The sequence below is a fragment of the Tyto alba genome, unplaced genomic scaffold (genome assembly GCF_018691265.1).
Source record: "Tyto alba isolate M040663 unplaced genomic scaffold, T.alba_DEE_v4.0 Super-Scaffold_7, whole genome shotgun sequence".
NCBI lineage: Eukaryota > Metazoa > Chordata > Aves > Strigiformes > Tytonidae > Tyto > Tyto alba.
Window position 1 is genome coordinate 26166502 of NW_024881328.1, and position 17721 is coordinate 26184222.

At 41.2% G+C, this 17721-nt stretch overlaps 1 protein-coding gene across 1 annotated transcript in view; it reads right to left on the bottom strand.

Moving 5' to 3' along the window:
• PDE11A (phosphodiesterase 11A) overlaps positions 1 to 16813 on the bottom strand; it is a 137022-nt gene extending 120209 nt beyond the window's left edge. Inside the window, exon 1 of the mRNA XM_033010958.2 lies at positions 15846 to 16813. Within this exon, the coding sequence (XP_032866849.2) occupies positions 15846 to 16643 (798 nt within the window). The 5' untranslated portion in view covers positions 16644 to 16813. The remainder of the gene's footprint in view (positions 1 to 15845) is intronic.
• Positions 16814 to 17721: the final 908 nt, after the last annotated feature.

Sequence of the window (17721 nt, forward strand, 5' to 3'; positions counted from 1 at the left end):
ACCCCAGAGTTGAGCAAGGGTGTCCATTAGCTGTGTAGAGCATGGACAGTTGCAGAATTAGGACTTTAACGTAACACAGGGAGCATACCAGCATGACACTATATATTAATCTTAAGTCTTTATCTGTTTTTCAGAAGTTTATACCAGTTCAACCTGATCAAGGTGTGCTTATGTACACTTATGCTTATGCTGATCTGTACCCTCAACTGCCTGGTATCTGCACCAGACAAGAGAGCTTCTGAGTTTCCTTGTGCATCATGTTGTAGGTTATACCACCTTATAACTAGCACATGAGAAAGACTAGGAAGAATCAATTTCAGACAAACGCTGCATGAAGTTGCAATGCTTTAAATTTACATTTCTCAAGTTGTTATACTTGCACTACATAAATTATGAAACAATGAAAGATTTCATGGAGAATGTCTCACAATACTAACATTCAACTAAATCATTTTGGAGCAGGCTGAAAATGTAGGGACAGATATTTATGTAGTCTGAAAGGTCCTAAAATGTAGTGTACATCAACCTGAGCATTTTCTTAATCTGTAGTGCTCTAAGGGGCAGAATTAACAACACAACTCTAATGTTAACAAACCAAAGCAACTGAATCCCCACAATAAATGCTTACCCTTAAGCTTTACTTGGCAAGTAGCAATCATTTATTCAAGAATTTTGCAAGTATAATTTCTTGTAGTTTTGTTTATTTTCAAGTTTTGCTGACCAAGATTTGTATCCAACATCATCATCATTTTTATTGTTGTTACATAGAATTTTTTTAGGCATGATTATTTCATATGCATTTGTATCCACTTGCATTAAGCTTTTTTGAACAATGTTAATGCATAATTAACTATGGAGATTTTAATGTATTTTAATTAATGCTTATATAAAAATCTATAAATCATGAATGACTAAGCTTGCAATGTAATCCTATTGATCATAAAGCATGCACTTCTCAAAAAATACAGAATACATACTGTGAGCATAAGACCCCTCTTACAATAGAATAACAGAAATCAATTTCTTGCAACCAAATAAGTGTTTATAACGTATCATGTTGAAGAGTAAAGATACTAATAACAACGTGCTCTTTGAAGTAACAGGAGCAAGTATTTTAAATTTTTTTCTAACACAATAAATGTGCCTTTAAGATTACACATATTTATTGAGGGAGGTACATAGTAAATAATTGCTTGCACCCACATTCAAAGAAGTCTTCACTTTTCAACACAAAATCCAAATCTTTCATTTAAACTAGAATTGCTTCATACTTCTTGTTGTCATTCCTATTCTATGCGGGGTCACAGTGCTGATCGCAGTATTTTTCTATCCCCAAAGCTGTTCAGGTACTAAAGTCTTAGTAATAGTACTGCTAACCCCAAATGCATCAAAAAACTACTTACATTGCATCTAGACAGTTCTTATTTCAGATTTGAAACACAGGGTTTAGGGGCAACTAATATAACACATTTTACACTAAAGCACTAGAAGTAGTGTGTCATGTCTTAGTGAAGATACAGGTGCTTGAATAGGTGTAGGAATTTCAGAATGCAATACATTGTAAAAGATAACAAACTACCATCTTCAGAAACAATGCTAAAAATATGCATGGGGTGACAACATTACATCTTGAGATCAAATTAAATTTGATCACCATTTAAAAAAAATAATGCCATTGCTTTTATAGGACACTTCTATTGAATGACACCCAGCAAAGACTGCTGTCTAGTGTTAGTAATGTGATCATCCACACATGCTTATTCTGGGCCATGCTGCACTTTTCATCCATATTTTGTAGTTGCTCACGGTTTCTCTGTCAAGTAGATGGAGACTCTTTATGGCCTCTCTTCTGCCTGTTGCACTTTAAATTTAGTACATGAAATAAGACTTGTTATATGGGCTAGTATTCCAGTGAGGTACAAATGCTTTTTCAAAGAAACACAATAAAACCTCAGCATTTTCTGGAAAACTAAGTACGGGAATGTCCCTATTTACCACCCTCCCACCAATATACTTCTCAACATATAGCTTAACTAAAGACATGACTCAAAGGGGTATATTATTTGGATTTGAAGCTTGTTTAACTTTCCTCTGCAGGATACACACAGCTAGTTACCTCTGGAGAAAGATTACTGTAATTACTGTATACACAAACAGAAGTGTTTAAAAGATGTATTAAATATCTTTTTATAGAACTTCGTATTGTATGCCAGAATAGTAAGATGATCTTATAGTACCTTTGATCATAAAGCAGTCTGAAGTTTTTCTTAAATACATTAAGATTTGTAGAAAGCAAGCAGTTGAGAGCAAAATTCAAATCTTAACAGAAAATTACGTTCAGTGCAGACTGAAAAAAAACTAAGAGAACTGAACTAAATATGGGTCTTTTTTTTTTTTTTTTTTTTTTTTTTTTTTTTTTTTTTTAAGTGGCAGCATGCAGAAATCCATTTTCTGGAACAGTACAACTCAAACAACAGATCACAAAGTGACTCAAAGGAGGCTGCAAAGTTCAGAAGAGGAAGTGCTAACAGCATCTTTGTTCATCTTGGTAGAGAATAGTCTTCAACAGCTCTTCTATCAGCCAGTGAGAGAATTGGTGCTATTTACAGGCAGCAGCTCTGTTCCTCCAGGGTGAAGTTAGCATTTATGCTGCAGACAATAGTTACAGCCAGTTCTGACTCTGCTAACATAATGGAACTGGGCTGTTCTACAAAAATAAGCATAAATTTCTCTTTCAAAAGTTTAGAGAACTTTGGCTGTGAAATAATGCCCATATTTGTCTCAGATGATGAAAACAATCTATACAGTCCTTACACTAAGATAAGGAATTATCTCTTCCTCATCACAATCAAACCTTAAGTATTTGCTGTTGCTAAAAACTGATGCATTTTTTTCTTTCCTGACAATTTTATTTCTATTTTTATTTCCCTGTTGTGACTTGAAGACACTATAGACTATTCTAGCCACCTCAAGAGGCATGATTTAGAAACGTTCTACACTCACTCACATATAAAGATTAACATATACATTTGGCTATTTTATTAGTTGTTGAAAGTTCTCATACCTTTCAACCACAAGAAATTAATACCAACTGTGGTATTCATATACAGTTTACAGTGCTCTACTGCCACAAAATATCAAGCTCTTGGTTATTTTTTTGTTATACTATTTTATTTTGTTCTGTTTTAATTCTATAACTTCATTAGGAGTTGTTCTTCCTTAGACCTATTTCTGCCTCAGTAGTGTATTAAATAGTCTTTGTTTCCATAAAGACCAGATTACTAATATGCAGTCTTTGATAAGGCTTTGGTGAGATATCCTTGAATTATTTGTGCCCAACAACATGCTTAGGAGAACTGGAACCCCCATGATGAATGTTTTTTAACAATGGCATCAAGGAGCCAGACCTGCCTGATCTTGTGATATTCCCACGTTCTTCTAAAAACTTTTAAATCAACTTCGATAGAAGCTGAACTGTTCTGCACTGTAGAGAATCCTTCCTAGGAAGAGATGGCTCTTCTACAAAAGAAGTGAAATGCAGTGCAGTTATCACACAGAAGGCTTCACCAATTAATAAATTAGACATTATTTCTTCAAATATTTCTTTGTAATGGTTGAACTACTATTTAGAATTATATATTACTGATAATATGCTTTGTATTACTGAAGACACAGTCCCCGCTCTACCAATTTTGTTCAAAGCAAAACAGTAGATGGGGAATCACTGAAATAATATGCCTTGATTAGTACTGTTGTTGATTTACATCTTGTGGGCCTTATAAACAAAGTAAACCCTCAAGGGGTAGTTTAACTGAAAAAGGACAGCTGTTGGACACACCAAAAGCGAGTTGCAATAAGCTTCTGAATACACTCAATTACAAGAGATACGTTGTTGCAAGACAAAACAGGGGTCGGGGATAAAAAGCAATACAATGTATTCATATTGATCTGCAAGTTTCTTTTGTTTATGTAAAAGGGTTCACTACAGTGAGTATTTTAATCCAATTGTAATTTACAATCCTGGGACATAGGCAGTCATTGCCTTTTCAACAGGCCTCAATATTAAGACACACAGTGCTGTTTGACCTGTAGTGGATAGTGCCACACAGGGCAGGTGCTCATGAACCTGTCCGAATTGGATATATACAGTACAGCTGCCAGTGTTAGGAACAGACTTAATGATGAGCTATCAATCCTGTGTTCCTTCACGGATGCTATGGAAAACCAGAGACACAAGAGGGATTAGCAATCTGGAATGTGTTTTTTGGAGTACAACTCATTCCTGCTGTATTGCTTCTACTTTCAAGTAGATTTTGAAAATCTCCTGATTGCATCTCTTGCTGGGACCTCTACACTAGGAGAAAGGAAGGACAGGGAACCCAGGGCAACCAGACAGCCTTAGTCCCAGAAGCATGCTGTTCAACAGAGACACGACAACATATTTTTGTCTTCCTACCATATGATATGAGATTATCCACCCATGCTAGAGAACCAGACTACCTTTTGCAGAAGAGTATTACATCTGGAGCAGAGACTAAAGTTATGGTAAGCACAGTATAGGGAAGTTAATGCATTTAAATGGAAAAATTAGATATTTATGGAAAACCTCAGCATGAACTTGGTAAGAATTGAAACTCATCAAGATGAAGTGAAAACTCTATCCCTAACTTCTGTGGTGTGGAAAAGCAGACAGGAATCTTATTTTGGTCACATTTGGGAAAGTGATGAGGAAAGATACACAAGTTAACAAAATACTGTTTCTGGCAACATGAATATCATTGAACCGTGCAATATACACATAAGAAAACTGAATGACTGGATTACTTGCATTATGTCTCAGATCTCTTTTATCCCCACACCCCGCTTCTTCCACCACTTACTGTCATAGTAGGATGTACATGGCAGGCTCTGACAGAGATGTTTTACTGGGTTTAACAGCCTCAAAAAAATCTCAGTGCTCAAGTTTGAATTGCGATGGCCAAAAAGCCTGTACAAAATTTACATCTATCTTTCCTCACAAGGTAGCAACCTTGAGCAAGGAGGCCTGTTTAGCAGCTGATAACAAGCTATTAAATCAGAGAGAAGCCCTCTGACAGACTGCAAACCTTCTGAGACACAAACTGTATTATCCCACATGTTAGAACAGCCTGTAGCACAAATGGGTCCTCAACTGCATCAGGCTCCCAGGTAGTAAGGAGTATCAGTGATGATACCAATGCAGCACTTGCTAAGTTTCTTTTACAATCAAGACTTACATTAATAAATTCGGTACAACCAGATACAAGATATATTTTTGAGAGAGACACTTCACCATGATTGTAACTGTACAGGCAGTATTTTCATGCAAGAATACTCAAGAACTATGAGTAAAGTCTTCCACTGACTGGTTAGAACAAACATAGTTGGTTTTACTGCTTTGTTTTATTTAATGAGATTTCTAGATGCCAGACATTCAAAATGTGATGACTGAGGCACTTCTAACTGGAATTTCAGAACTGCCAACAAGGAACAGTTACTGTGCAGTATAAACCTTATCCTCATCTCAAGGTATTTATTGATTGTAAATTCTTCTTTGGAGAAATATTACCCTATAAAATGTGATATTCAATCAAGTAAATACAGAAGAGAGCAGGCTTGGTTCATCAATTCAAGTGCCAATATTTCAGATGCTTGAGCAGTGCCACTGCAGTCCCAGTTCTTTTTGGACATATTTAAAGACTGTGAATAAATGAAAACAGACAAACATCTTCATGCTTTTATTCTATACAAGACTAGATTATGGTACAGGCAGGTTTTTTCCTAGGGTTCTGGAATCATATAATATTATCAGAATCTCAGCTTCCCTTTAAAAAAATAATTACATTTCTAGTTCCTGTAACTGCAGGAATAACATTAAGAGCGTGATCTGAAAGTAATCAAGAACATCAGGATCAGAAATGCCAGAATCTGGAACAGCAGTTGTGAGCAGCATGAATTCTTATCAGTGAGATGGTATATTCAAATTCACTTTTCTAGATCCCCTACTTTTATCGTTTCAGATGAAAACTCACAATATCGACCATGCTTACAAGCTATGATCCTGTAAGATACTCATTATCGTGACGTACCTAAGGCTTCAGGCAACTTGAATCAGGATCTAACCAAATATAGCTATCCCCTGTTTGTCAACTCCTTTGCATTGACCACTGTATTCATAAAATTAGTTTGTAAATCTGACTATAAGAGCTACACAGATATTAAGCAAGGACTAAAAAAAGTCAAATCATCTGCTGTTGATAGAAGTGGCAAACAAGAGAAAAATCCATTAGGGACAAATCATCTTTTCTTTGATATCAATAGCAAATTGACCATGGATCTGAGGTCATTAAGTAACAATCATTGAACATTATTAAACCTGAACAACTACACTTAGAGGAAGCCTACAAAAAATAATCCATGCTGACCAGGAAGAATAGGTGAGACTTCATTAAAAAGTGACTATCATTTATTAAAAGAACCTACACCTTTCCTACTACTAAAATCTCTTCCCCCAAAATTCTGAGGACATGCACTATTCCACATAAGTATATAGAAGGTCTCAAGCTCCCATGAAAGAGCGACAACAAGTATTTTTTCCTCAGGTTTTCTTACTTAAATCTACATTTCTTCTTTTCAAGACATTTGAAGTAATATAATAGGTTATGTTAGAAATGAAAACAGTTTTAACTTCTGAGCAAAGTTTCACCAACTGCATTTCAGTATTGATTTTCAGTTTAAGTAGGTGGTTCACACATTGTTAGGAAAGGTACACTTTTTTTGCTTTGGGTGTGCTTTTTTAAAAAAAACAGAGGATAGGTCTTTAAATTTGGAAATAAAATATGTCCTTTTATAGCCTTATGAAAGCTAGAACAATTTATTATCATGACATTATTATTATTAGCATGATTTAGAGCAGAAAAAGTACAATTCCAAACCAAGTTAGCTAAGAGTCAAAGAACATAATGGAGGACGAAACCTGACTGAACATTTCCAGGAATTAAGTCTTCATGACAGACACTGTTTTCCTCCTCCAAATTCTAAGGAGAAATTGTTTAATCTAGTGAAATAGATGAAGTGACTCAGCCAAAGCTGACAGCTACAAGGAAAAGCCATTTCTGATTTTATGATGATTTGAAAATACTGCTTTTTAATCACACAGATCAGAAGAACAAAAGTAGTGCTTAATTAACAGACCTGGCCTACTGTATTTTACAGTTCACTGTATAATTCTCGTGGTTTTTTTTTTTTCCTTAGGAAAGGCTCAAGAAAAAAAAAAAACACAAGAAACTTGCAGCAAAATTTCTTTTAATATAGTGTATTTAAATTACTGATTGGGTTAGCCAAGTTGTATCAAAAATAAGAGTATCATGCTTGAAAAGATTGTTAACCTGAGTGTTACGGTACTGCTAAACTGCATGGAATTGAAAAAATGTGATTTAATGTAGTTTTGATTGACTTTATAGGAAGTCATCCTGCAGGAGCCTCTACATTTACAGAAGAAATTGATTTTGGAAGAGATCTATTCAATTTCTTAATCACATTTCCTATGAGTGTACAATGCATAAACTTTTATAAAAAAACAACAAGAGCAATACAAAAGATAGCAAGTTTTCTAGATTCAAAGAATAACATCAAAAGAGCTAAATACAAATTAAAAAATTAAGGTAGCCAGTCTGTTCTAGATCCTCTTTTCTAAAAATCATGTATGGTATAAATTACACTGTACATAAAGAGGAAATAGAAGCCAAGTAATAAACCACTACAGTAGATATGGGGAAGACATTATAGATGAAAAATACACACACAAAAAACAAGTAATAAAGCAATCTCTGAAGATGCTACCATGTGAGGATTTCTGCAGCTATTCCTCTCATCTCCCCTCAAATCCCTAAAGCCCCAGAAACAAAGGCAGCAGCAGAACAAACCAGTACCATTCACCAGCATCTCAAACTTAATCCACCCACTTAAATAAGCACACAGTCCAGTTATACTGTAGCTATTCATACAGCCACAGCAGTATTTCTTATAAAACAAATAAACCAGGTAAGAACAGGCAAAACAGCTCAGCCAAATATTCCTTCACTCTCAAAACAACTCTTAAAAGTAGGGAACATTTGCCCTCAAAAATTCTTAACTTCCCAATTTAAAACTAAATAAGTCCATATAATAGTTTAAACTGAAAAGTAGCTTACTTTAAAAAAACAAAACAAAACAAACAAACCTCCAGAAAAACTAGTATTGTATTATGGCAAATGAACACTTATTTTTCAAATTTACAGTAGTTTGTGGATTTTTGTTTAGTTTAATTGGTTGGAGTACGTTATATCATTTATGTCTTTTTCTGACCACTGTTTCATTAATTAGTTAGACAATAGATAAGTAACAGTGGATGTTGTCTAGTTATGACTGGCACAAAACTAATAGGAAAAAATAATATATGTAGTCTTTCTTAGACAGGAGTGAATAACTTTACAAGCACTAGCAAGTTTGCAGACATAACTGCCAAATTAATAATCATAATTACATTTCATGCTTCACAGTCTGACCAGATCAGCAGCAGGTATCAGAAAAGGTTCCTCTGCAGGACAACATTACCCAGATCCATCACATACGGTTTTTGTTTTCTTTCTTCAAAACAAATTCCTGTTAGATCACCAATAGCACAACTCTAAAACATATTGTGGTCTTACATATGGCAGCTTCTGTGCACTTTTGCTCTGCTTGTCTCATTATTAAAATAAATTTTTATGAGGAAAATTATTTTTCCTCTAATTTCAAATATTTATAGATCACACCTGCTACTGCTTGCTCCATCACTACTCCTGTACTGGACCTGACTGATGCTCAACCAAGGTGGACGTGGTTGTAGGGAACCAACAACCACCATGTCCATGTTCCCATTTTGTTGCAGCCCCACTTTGAGCCAGAGCCTAGTGCTAATGTCATAAATATTAATGACTATTTATGAAAGATACATACACACAGAGGATGTCTTTAAAAAGCTGATACTCCTCTGAGCAAAGAAACCAAGACTCCTGGGTGTTTAAACAGAAGTCTGCATATGGGCTCAAGCCTGCAAGAAACTACTCAGGTAAGAAAACACATAGCTTCAAGAGTTACTGAAATAGTATACTAAGATTCTTGAGCAATTAATTGAAAATATCTTACTGGGACAAAGAAGCAGTGTTATGAACTAAGCCACACTCCTTTTTAAGTGTGCACTGCAGAGATATTAAGCTCAGACTACACACAATTGACATTACCCTGTTAAAACACAACTCTCCTTAGCTATTAGCTCAGGTTGTTTATATTTCATAGTTTGTCAATAGGGTTGTTTTAGAAAAGGAAAACAAATTAACTTACATAATGATGTATGTATGTTTGTTTATTAACATTGTTACTCCTTAGAAAATTATACAATATGGCATAAAACTGTAAATAAACAAAATGAAATATCCTTTTGTGTTGAAAAATGGAAAACCAAAGGGACAGCAAAATCACTTATCAAGCAAAACTACAGCTTCAGTCTTATGCTCACAACAGAATTTCAGCTAAAATTTACAAGTTTTTCCCCACAGTCACTGACCTGCTCTGATCAAATACACCTATTTCAATCTCACACAGAAGTTATGGGCAACAGAGGCACCAGTCTCACACTTGTTTCACAAGGAAGTTTTACAAGTACCCGAAGAAAAAAAAAAAATACCTGAAAACACCCATCTTCTTCAGGCAGATGAACTGCCTCAACAACAAACCAGTTAAAGGCTATTAGCGTAACAGAAGACAGCCTCAGAGGAGGGCATGAAAACTATCTCAGCTCTCTAAAAGGCTTTTCCTGCTCAAGTGCTGCACAACCAACAGCCCAGGGGCCTGCTACAGGAGGGAGAACTAGAGACCCAGCCCTTACAGCCATTCCTTTTGGGAGACCAAAGGCACAAGGGTACTGAGTACTTGCTCTGTAAGACAACTGAGAAAGTGAGCCACCTTGATTTGCCTTTAATTATAGATATATATATTAAAAAAATTACTAACCTGTTAATGGTCTGAAGTCCTCCATATTAGTCTAGAAGCCTGTCTCAAGCCTTAGTACCCTCCTTACACCAACACTGAAATAGGACAGCAAAATGTCCTTCAGCCCTGACTTTAAGTGCGTGAACCCCACAAAATGGCTGATAATTACTCAACAGCCCCAATGGGAAGCAGAGAAAACTCGTTACACATGAGTATGGGCAGGCTCCTCCCCTCCAGCCCCTTGCTGCCCACCTGCTGATCATTTCCACCGAGGAGGCACCCACGGCAGGCACACCTGGGGCAGCAAGCAGGTGGTGTGCATCCATGGAGTAACGGCTGGGCAACCCTGGAGGACAGGCCACTGCCTGTCTGCTTGGTGAGGTAGCTTAGCCCCCCCCCACAAGCGTGGAGAGGAAGGTGTGCTCCCTCACAATACCTGTGGGCTGTCACCAGTGGTGTACACTGTGTGTGCAGTCCTCTCTGTCCTAGTAACCCACCTGAGCAGCGGCATGGAGACACGAAACTGTATCTGAGCCCTTGGGTGGTTTTGGACGTGTGCCCTTCTACACATCCCTGCCATCTACCAGGAGCTCCTGCCCCTGGCAGATGTCTCCAAAGTGAGAGGTACTGGTGTGATCCAGGAAGGCTTTAGGACATTTTACACGTCAGGCAGAAACCATTCCCTAAGAAGATGACTTATGGGTCGAGGGAGGTGACAGGAGGTGAGGAGACCTCCCCAGCTGCTGTCCCCAGGGCTCTCTGCTGTGGAGACGCATGAGGGTGCTGCTTTCTGCGGGGAGATGGCTCTCTCCCAGGCCAGCACCACTGCCGCATGGAGGATGCATTTGCCACTGCTGGGCACCAGATTCAGGGAGAATTACTACATCCCTTTACCCACTTACTGGCTCATACTCACAATTTCAAGTTTTCCTGAATCTTGTGTGATAGACTGGAGTGTCCTTTTGTGGAAAGCATGTTAGAGCAGTTTAGTTCTTTATCGTTGCAATTCTCTCCTGCATTCCCCATGGTACTTCCTAGTCCTGTTTAATGCACAGTAGAAACTGTTTTAACTCATTTTTCTGCATTACGTGGAGCTTTTAAAAATTATTGTTTATTCTGCTTGCTCTCTGATAAGCAACCTTTGTCCTTGTTAAGAGTCAGCACCAAAATGAATACGGCTGTTGTTGCTGTGTGCTGTTGAATAAACAGTGCCTAAGTGCTTCTCATTGCAGAACTGAACCTCACAGGACCCAGGGTTTTAATGCTTTAACTGCTCTTTAAAATTGAAAGAGACACACTGTTAATATTGATGATAACAAACACCTGCCCTGTGTAATGAAATGTGGCTCTTGCTTGTTTGTGACCTTCTACACCAACATCCCATCCCACATGGGTGCTCCCAGGTTGGAAGGTTTGCACCTGTGAGCAATAACTTTGTACTGCCATCCTGGCACAGCAGGAGACAATGAATGCTCAGAGCTCACCTGGATGGCCTGAAAAAGGCAACATGTTCAAGAATGTTTAAAATTTACTGTAAAGGGTTGTGTATCCATTAGCTGCATTGCACTTGGCCTAAACTTGAAAGAGATAACAGGAGAGTCCAGAACAAACAGAGCTTGATTTGTCTCTTGTTTTTCTTGATTTTAGTTCCAGTAATGTGGTTAAATTTTCTTTCTAAAGATTTGAGCCGTGTTGAAAAATAATTTCTGATAATCTTTTATGGCACTTGCTCCAATTTATAAAACCACATGTCTTAGCATGACACTTCTTAATATTTCCCCTCTCTTTGCTCCCCGCTTTATTAAAACATCCATCTGGTAAGCCATTTTTCTTCTGTGTCTTAAAGATACTTTTAAAATTCCAAATTTAACATAAAATGTACAGAAACTTTATTCAGCTGACACTGGCAAATGGCATAGCATATTTTTCACCACTTTCTGATGTATGCTTACTATTCTAAGGAGTAAGATTTTTTTTTCACTAGCTACAAGGACTTGGGATGCTATTAAATTATCTCCCAACTTTTGCACAACTAAGGCATAACAATAACCAAACATTACTTGTGATTTAAAATTTTTATTATTTAAATACTGATCTAAAAGGTGGAAGAAAATTGAAATGTTTGGTAATTTAAGCTAAACACCATAGAAGACCTGCGAGAAGAAAGGATGACATGAAAAAATCCATAGCTTTAAATAGGAAAAAAACTTAAATTTTTAAACAACTCATAAGAACTGCAGATAAAGGTTTAATGGCCTCTCTGCCAGTGTACTTACAATATGCTTAATAGTCTCCATACATGACCAAAAGCTACATCTATGCTCTGTTAAAAGGAACCTCACTGGACATTTAGGTCCCAGATTTCCTTGACAATATGACCAGATTCTTCCAACATGTGTGCTCAAGACATAGTGCTTTATTCACATATGAATAAGGAGTCAGAAATGGTTCCCGGAATTAACAAGGCCTTATTTTAAAACTTAAACTCACTAGGAGTTCAATTTACAAGGCAACTGGATTACTTCCAGGAGAGTTTTAAACTGGCTCCAAAATGCAAAGATGGTATCTAATTCCTTTCCTGATCTCAAATCCTCTGTAGTGCTAACTGTTACAGATCAGATCATACGTTTTACAAACTATAAACTTTCATCCAATAACTTTGTAATGTAATAAATAAAGCTTTTAATACCATGAATGACATTGTGCAACTTTTGAATCAGTCATATAACATTCACCTAAACCTTTCCATACACTAAATATTTGTAAAATTCTCTGATGCTGTGAACCTCCAGAAAGTTTGCGCAGTCACTCCTGAACTTCATATATCAAATTACCATGACATGTTATATGGTTATTGCTTAGTATTAAAATAAGTGATTATTATACAGTTCTCAATACATAGTATTAATTCCAAACCTTGTATCTAAGTGTGGTTATTGAATTCAGAAAGATTGTTTACATGAGCAGGTTCTGAAAGTCAGACTTAACAACAGTAATAATCATCTGGATCACAGAAAAGCCCCAGCCTACTATTTGATTTTTTTTTTAGTATTTTTTCTCTTTAGAAAAATAAATGTATAATTGAAATCTTACAGTATCTCTGAAAATGACACTGCAAATCATTTACAAATATTTCTTAAACTGATCAGTCTCTGTATGGGCAAAGGGGACTTCCCGTGTGAAGCACATTATAAGACATAACAGGATTTCAATGTAGTGTTGATCTCACTGAAGTCCCATTAATGTCAGTAGTAGCTGACGATACAGGCAGGCAACCCAATTTGTACTCAGTAGTAGAATTCCAACTCAGATTTGATCAGGCTCTGAGAAAATAAAGATGGTTGGACGATAATAAAACAAATTTCCCAATACTGTAGACTAGAAGACTGATGATATGGAAGCATCTTTACCTCTTTTAAAACGTTTGTTAATGTAAAAAACAAGCAAAAAACCTTTAAATTAATCTAGAGGTGTTCATCTGACCTAATATAAGGCTTTTTCTTACCAAATGGGTAGTATCAATGTGGACGGTCTCATCAACGGACAAAATGGTGTTGTGCTGTCACCCCTTTTTCTCCAACTCCATCTGTCAGCCTGACAAAGTTTCCTAGTGGTGCTTTTTTTAACCTGATGGTTGATTAAACACTTCCATCATCAGTGGCAATGCTGACATAAACCATATCATTGTATTTATTAATTTTTAAAGTGCTGTATTGTGACCACTGCAATGCTCTGAAATGGAACAGCTGTCACTTCTTTACACACGGGTACCTGGGCTTCCAGAGGGCTCTTTATACTATTAAATTAGAAAGGTCTTCTTTTAATGATGCCAAGTAAGGGAAGATAAACTGTACTAACTCTGAAACATAACAGAAAGCAGTTCCTCCATTTTATTATCACGCAAAACTTTCATTAAAATGTCAAGGTCTAAAGTTTCTTTTGCACTCATCAGAAGTAACTCCACTAAAAGCAGGGAAGTTGCAATTGATAAAATTACAGGATTAACTTGGCTTAGAACTTTCCCTTTTACTGCAACTAATGTACTTACAGCTTAAATATACAATCAATTGTATTATCATATTTTAATCAATTTTGAATGGAAGCCAGACATCAGTATAATATAAATAATACCAGGAATGGCAACCAGATGAATCGTTTTTCACTTTTCTCTGCAAATGAAACAGACAATGAACTGTTTGGAGTAGCTGGGCTTTTTCACAGGGAAGTGAGCACAAAGTGAACAAACACTGTAGAAAAAAATAATCCAGTCCCCTAGGACTAGAAAACACTCTGTCTTTCCAGTGTCATTCTCACCTCCAAAAAAAGGTGGCTGGAGCTATCCAGAGTTAAAAGGAGATCAAGCTCTTTCCCAGCCAAACTCAGATATCCTTTATCTGTTTAGTCACTTGAGACTACTGAGAACATCTTCTGCTTAACCCCCAACAGCAGATATTTTGGGAAGAGTACAGTTTTAGAAGTGAAAGTAATAAAAAAAAAAATCATATGGTAAGAGAAAGTGTATAATGGAGAAAAGGAAAAATAAAGGAAGAAAGCAAGCTTAGATTTTTTCAAAGGTCATCCAATGCTCAATCATCTTAGTCTAAATATTACAGCATTTTTACCAATCTCTGTTCATTCCCTTTGAACTCTGTGGGTTGGGAACCTCTGTCAGTTTGGATCTGTGAGGTGCTCAGTATTTTTCACTGCTTGACAACTAAATACATATTCAGCCCAAATTACATGGTTCTTCTGTATTTCAAACAAAAATAACCCAATCTTATTTTTCAAGTTTCTTCCTGGTATAGCTTGCTATAAAACATCATCAGTTTTTATATGTTTACTATTTTTTGTTATTATTGTAGAGCAAAACTGGACATAGGGCAATGCTGCTTGTTACTAAAATTCTCAAAGACATACATCTCCCACCTTTCTAAAGCTTTCCGTGACCCTAATTTAGAAAAACTGTCACTCTGTGGTTCTTCATTTTCTTCAGAAACTCAAATTGCTGATAGTGTCTCACACTCATAAACACTAGAAATAGCCCCTAGGACTGAGAGAGGGGTAAATTTCAAGCTAGTGAACTGAATGCACCGTCCTGCATTAAGACACGCAGGCAAAGGCACAGCTGTCCCTGCTGAAGTCAAGGGGAATTTTTGCCTTGAAGCCAGCACTACATTTTCACAATTCAGGCTGAAGCCTCTATAAAAATAAAAGGTGGGGAAAGTCCTTGTAGGAGAATAACAGGACCGGCTGTATTGCTCCTAGGAGGAGGTTTGAAAACACATGCCCAGTGGGCTGAGTGGGCATATGCAAAGGTGAAAATAAATGCTCTGTTGAGAGCAGTGAGATTATTTCTGCAGCGGGCAGGCAGGGAACGTTAAGTGTGACCGAGATTTAAGAATATTTTCATTGGGACTGTCACGAGCATTTTTTTAAACTTTTCTTCTGCCGGTTCCAAAATACGTTTTGAGAACGCACGAAGCCGCCTAACACTCCGGCGACATCCAGAAGCACTGCTGTACCGCTGTGACGGCCGCTTTAGCCCCGTCGGCCACCCGGGAGGGGCTTTTCCCTCCCGCCTTCACGGGGCCCCCCCTCCCTCCCCGTCAACAGTTTCCCCGAGCACACCCGCAACTCCCGCCGCCCCGGCGGGGACGTCCCGGGGCGGGGAGGGGGAACAGGGACGGGGGGCGGCGGGGAGGGACGCCCCGAGGGGAGGCAGGGCCGGGCGGTGGCGGGCCGTCTCGGCAGGCGCCGCCGCCGTCTGGGGTGGGAGCCGGGGGCAGCGGAGCGCCGGGAGCCGTCCCGGCTCCTACCTGGTAAGCATCGGGGATGTTGACCGTCTCGCCGTGCTCCGCCACGTAGCCGATGATGCCCTTGCCCCAGGGCACCTGCACCTCGTTGCTGTTCTCGGTGGAGCCGCAGGGCAGCAGCGGGGTGCCGGCGTGCACGTCGAAGAACTTAGAGACCAGGCTCTTCTTGCCGGCGGCGGCCCCCTCCACGAGGAAGAGAGAGCCTCGGTCGGCGTCCACCATGAGGCAGACGAAGATGAGGATCTTGTAGCTGAGGCTGGTGAGGTCCAGGTCGTTGGAGATGTCCTTGACCAGCTCCAGGAAGAACTGGCGCTCGTTGTTCTCCTTGAGGTAGCGCTTGTAGTCCAGGGCGGTGGGGGGGTACTGGGGCAGGCTGACGCGGGACTCGAGCAGGGCGCTGAGGATGTGGGCGGTGGTGGGGGGCAAGGAGCTGGCCTTCCGCAGCAGGGCCCGCCTCCGCACGCTGCTCAGCGGCTCCTGCGCCCGGGCGTGCACATGCTCGTCGTAAGTGAGGTTGACGTGGATGGCCTTGGAACGGGCGAAGCTCTTCCGCAGCTCCTTTTGGGAGGCTCGCCGCTGTAGCCCCCCGCCGCCGGGGCCGCCGGGGCCGCCCGCGCTGCCCCACCCGCCGCCGGGGCCGCCGCTGCTCCGCCGCTCCTCCGACGGGCCGGCGGCGGAGGCGGCAGGCGCTGTGGGGAGCGAGTTCTTCCTCTTCAGCCACTTCTCCACCAGCTCCGGGTGCCTCTCTAGGAAACTTTCCACCGCCGCCACGTCGAGGCCGGCATCGGCGGCGGCCGCCATGGTGCCGGCGGCGGGGGCGGCTCAGGCCGCGGGAGCCCCCGCGGCGGCCATGCCCCGCCGCCGCCACGTGCTGCCGCCGCCCCGACGCCCGCCCCGGGGCGGGGGGCGGGTTGGAGGGCGGGGGGCTGCCGGCAGCCCCGGTGAGGGGCCGCTCCTGCCCCCTGCCCGGACCCCTCCTCGGGGGCGCGGCTTCTCCTCGCCCCCTGCTTTCCCCCGCGACCTCCTTTTCCTGCCCACCACTCTTTATTAGTAGCAGTAGTAGTGTTCGTATTATTCTAGGTATTTTTCCGCTCCCAGCCCTGCTGTGGTTCTGGCCCTGGCCCCCGGCTCCGGGCCGGTTCCCCCGGTGAGCCGGGCAGGCGCTGCCGCCGCGCCTCTGGAGATGCTTCGGGAGCGCTCGGGCAAACCCCCTTCTGTCAAGCGCTGCCAGAGCTGGCGGCGGCTGCTGCGTAACCCAGCCGGCGGACCACTGAGGAGGGAGGGGAGGCGGGGGGAGGACCGTGAGCCGAGCGGGGGGGCAGGCGGGGAGGAGGGAGGGGAGGGCTGGCAAGCCCCGCTGCGGGGGGGAGGCACCGCCGCCCGCCCGGCGGCAGCCCCCGCGGTCGTGCGGGGCGAGGCGCGCAGGGTCCCCCGGCGGGGTAGGCGGGCCCGAGCAGGGGGGGGGCCTCCGCGCTGGCGGGCGCCTCGTTCAGGAACGTGGGTGGGAGAGGGAGGGTCCTTTGTCTGCGACGCGTGTGCAGGGAAGGGGCAAACCCGGCCGCGGCTCCCGCCCGCGGTCTGCGGGAGAGGCGGGGGGAGGTAACGCCGGCGCTCCCGTTAGAGAGGTTTAACGTATAGCAATAATTTGCGTGGCTTCAGCACTTCGGGAGACAGGCGGAAAAGCGGAGCCCCTTCAGAAAGACCGAATGAATGCCGGTTCTTGAACCCCCGTGCGGGAAGCTGCCTCTGCCCGGCGCGCCCCGTTAGTGCGGCGTTTCGCGCCCGGCGCTGTGCAGCGGGGCAGAGAGCGGGCTCGGCCCCGCCGCCCACAAAACCGCCCCGGGCTTTCTGCTCGAAAGCCGCTTTCCCTCGGGGCCGG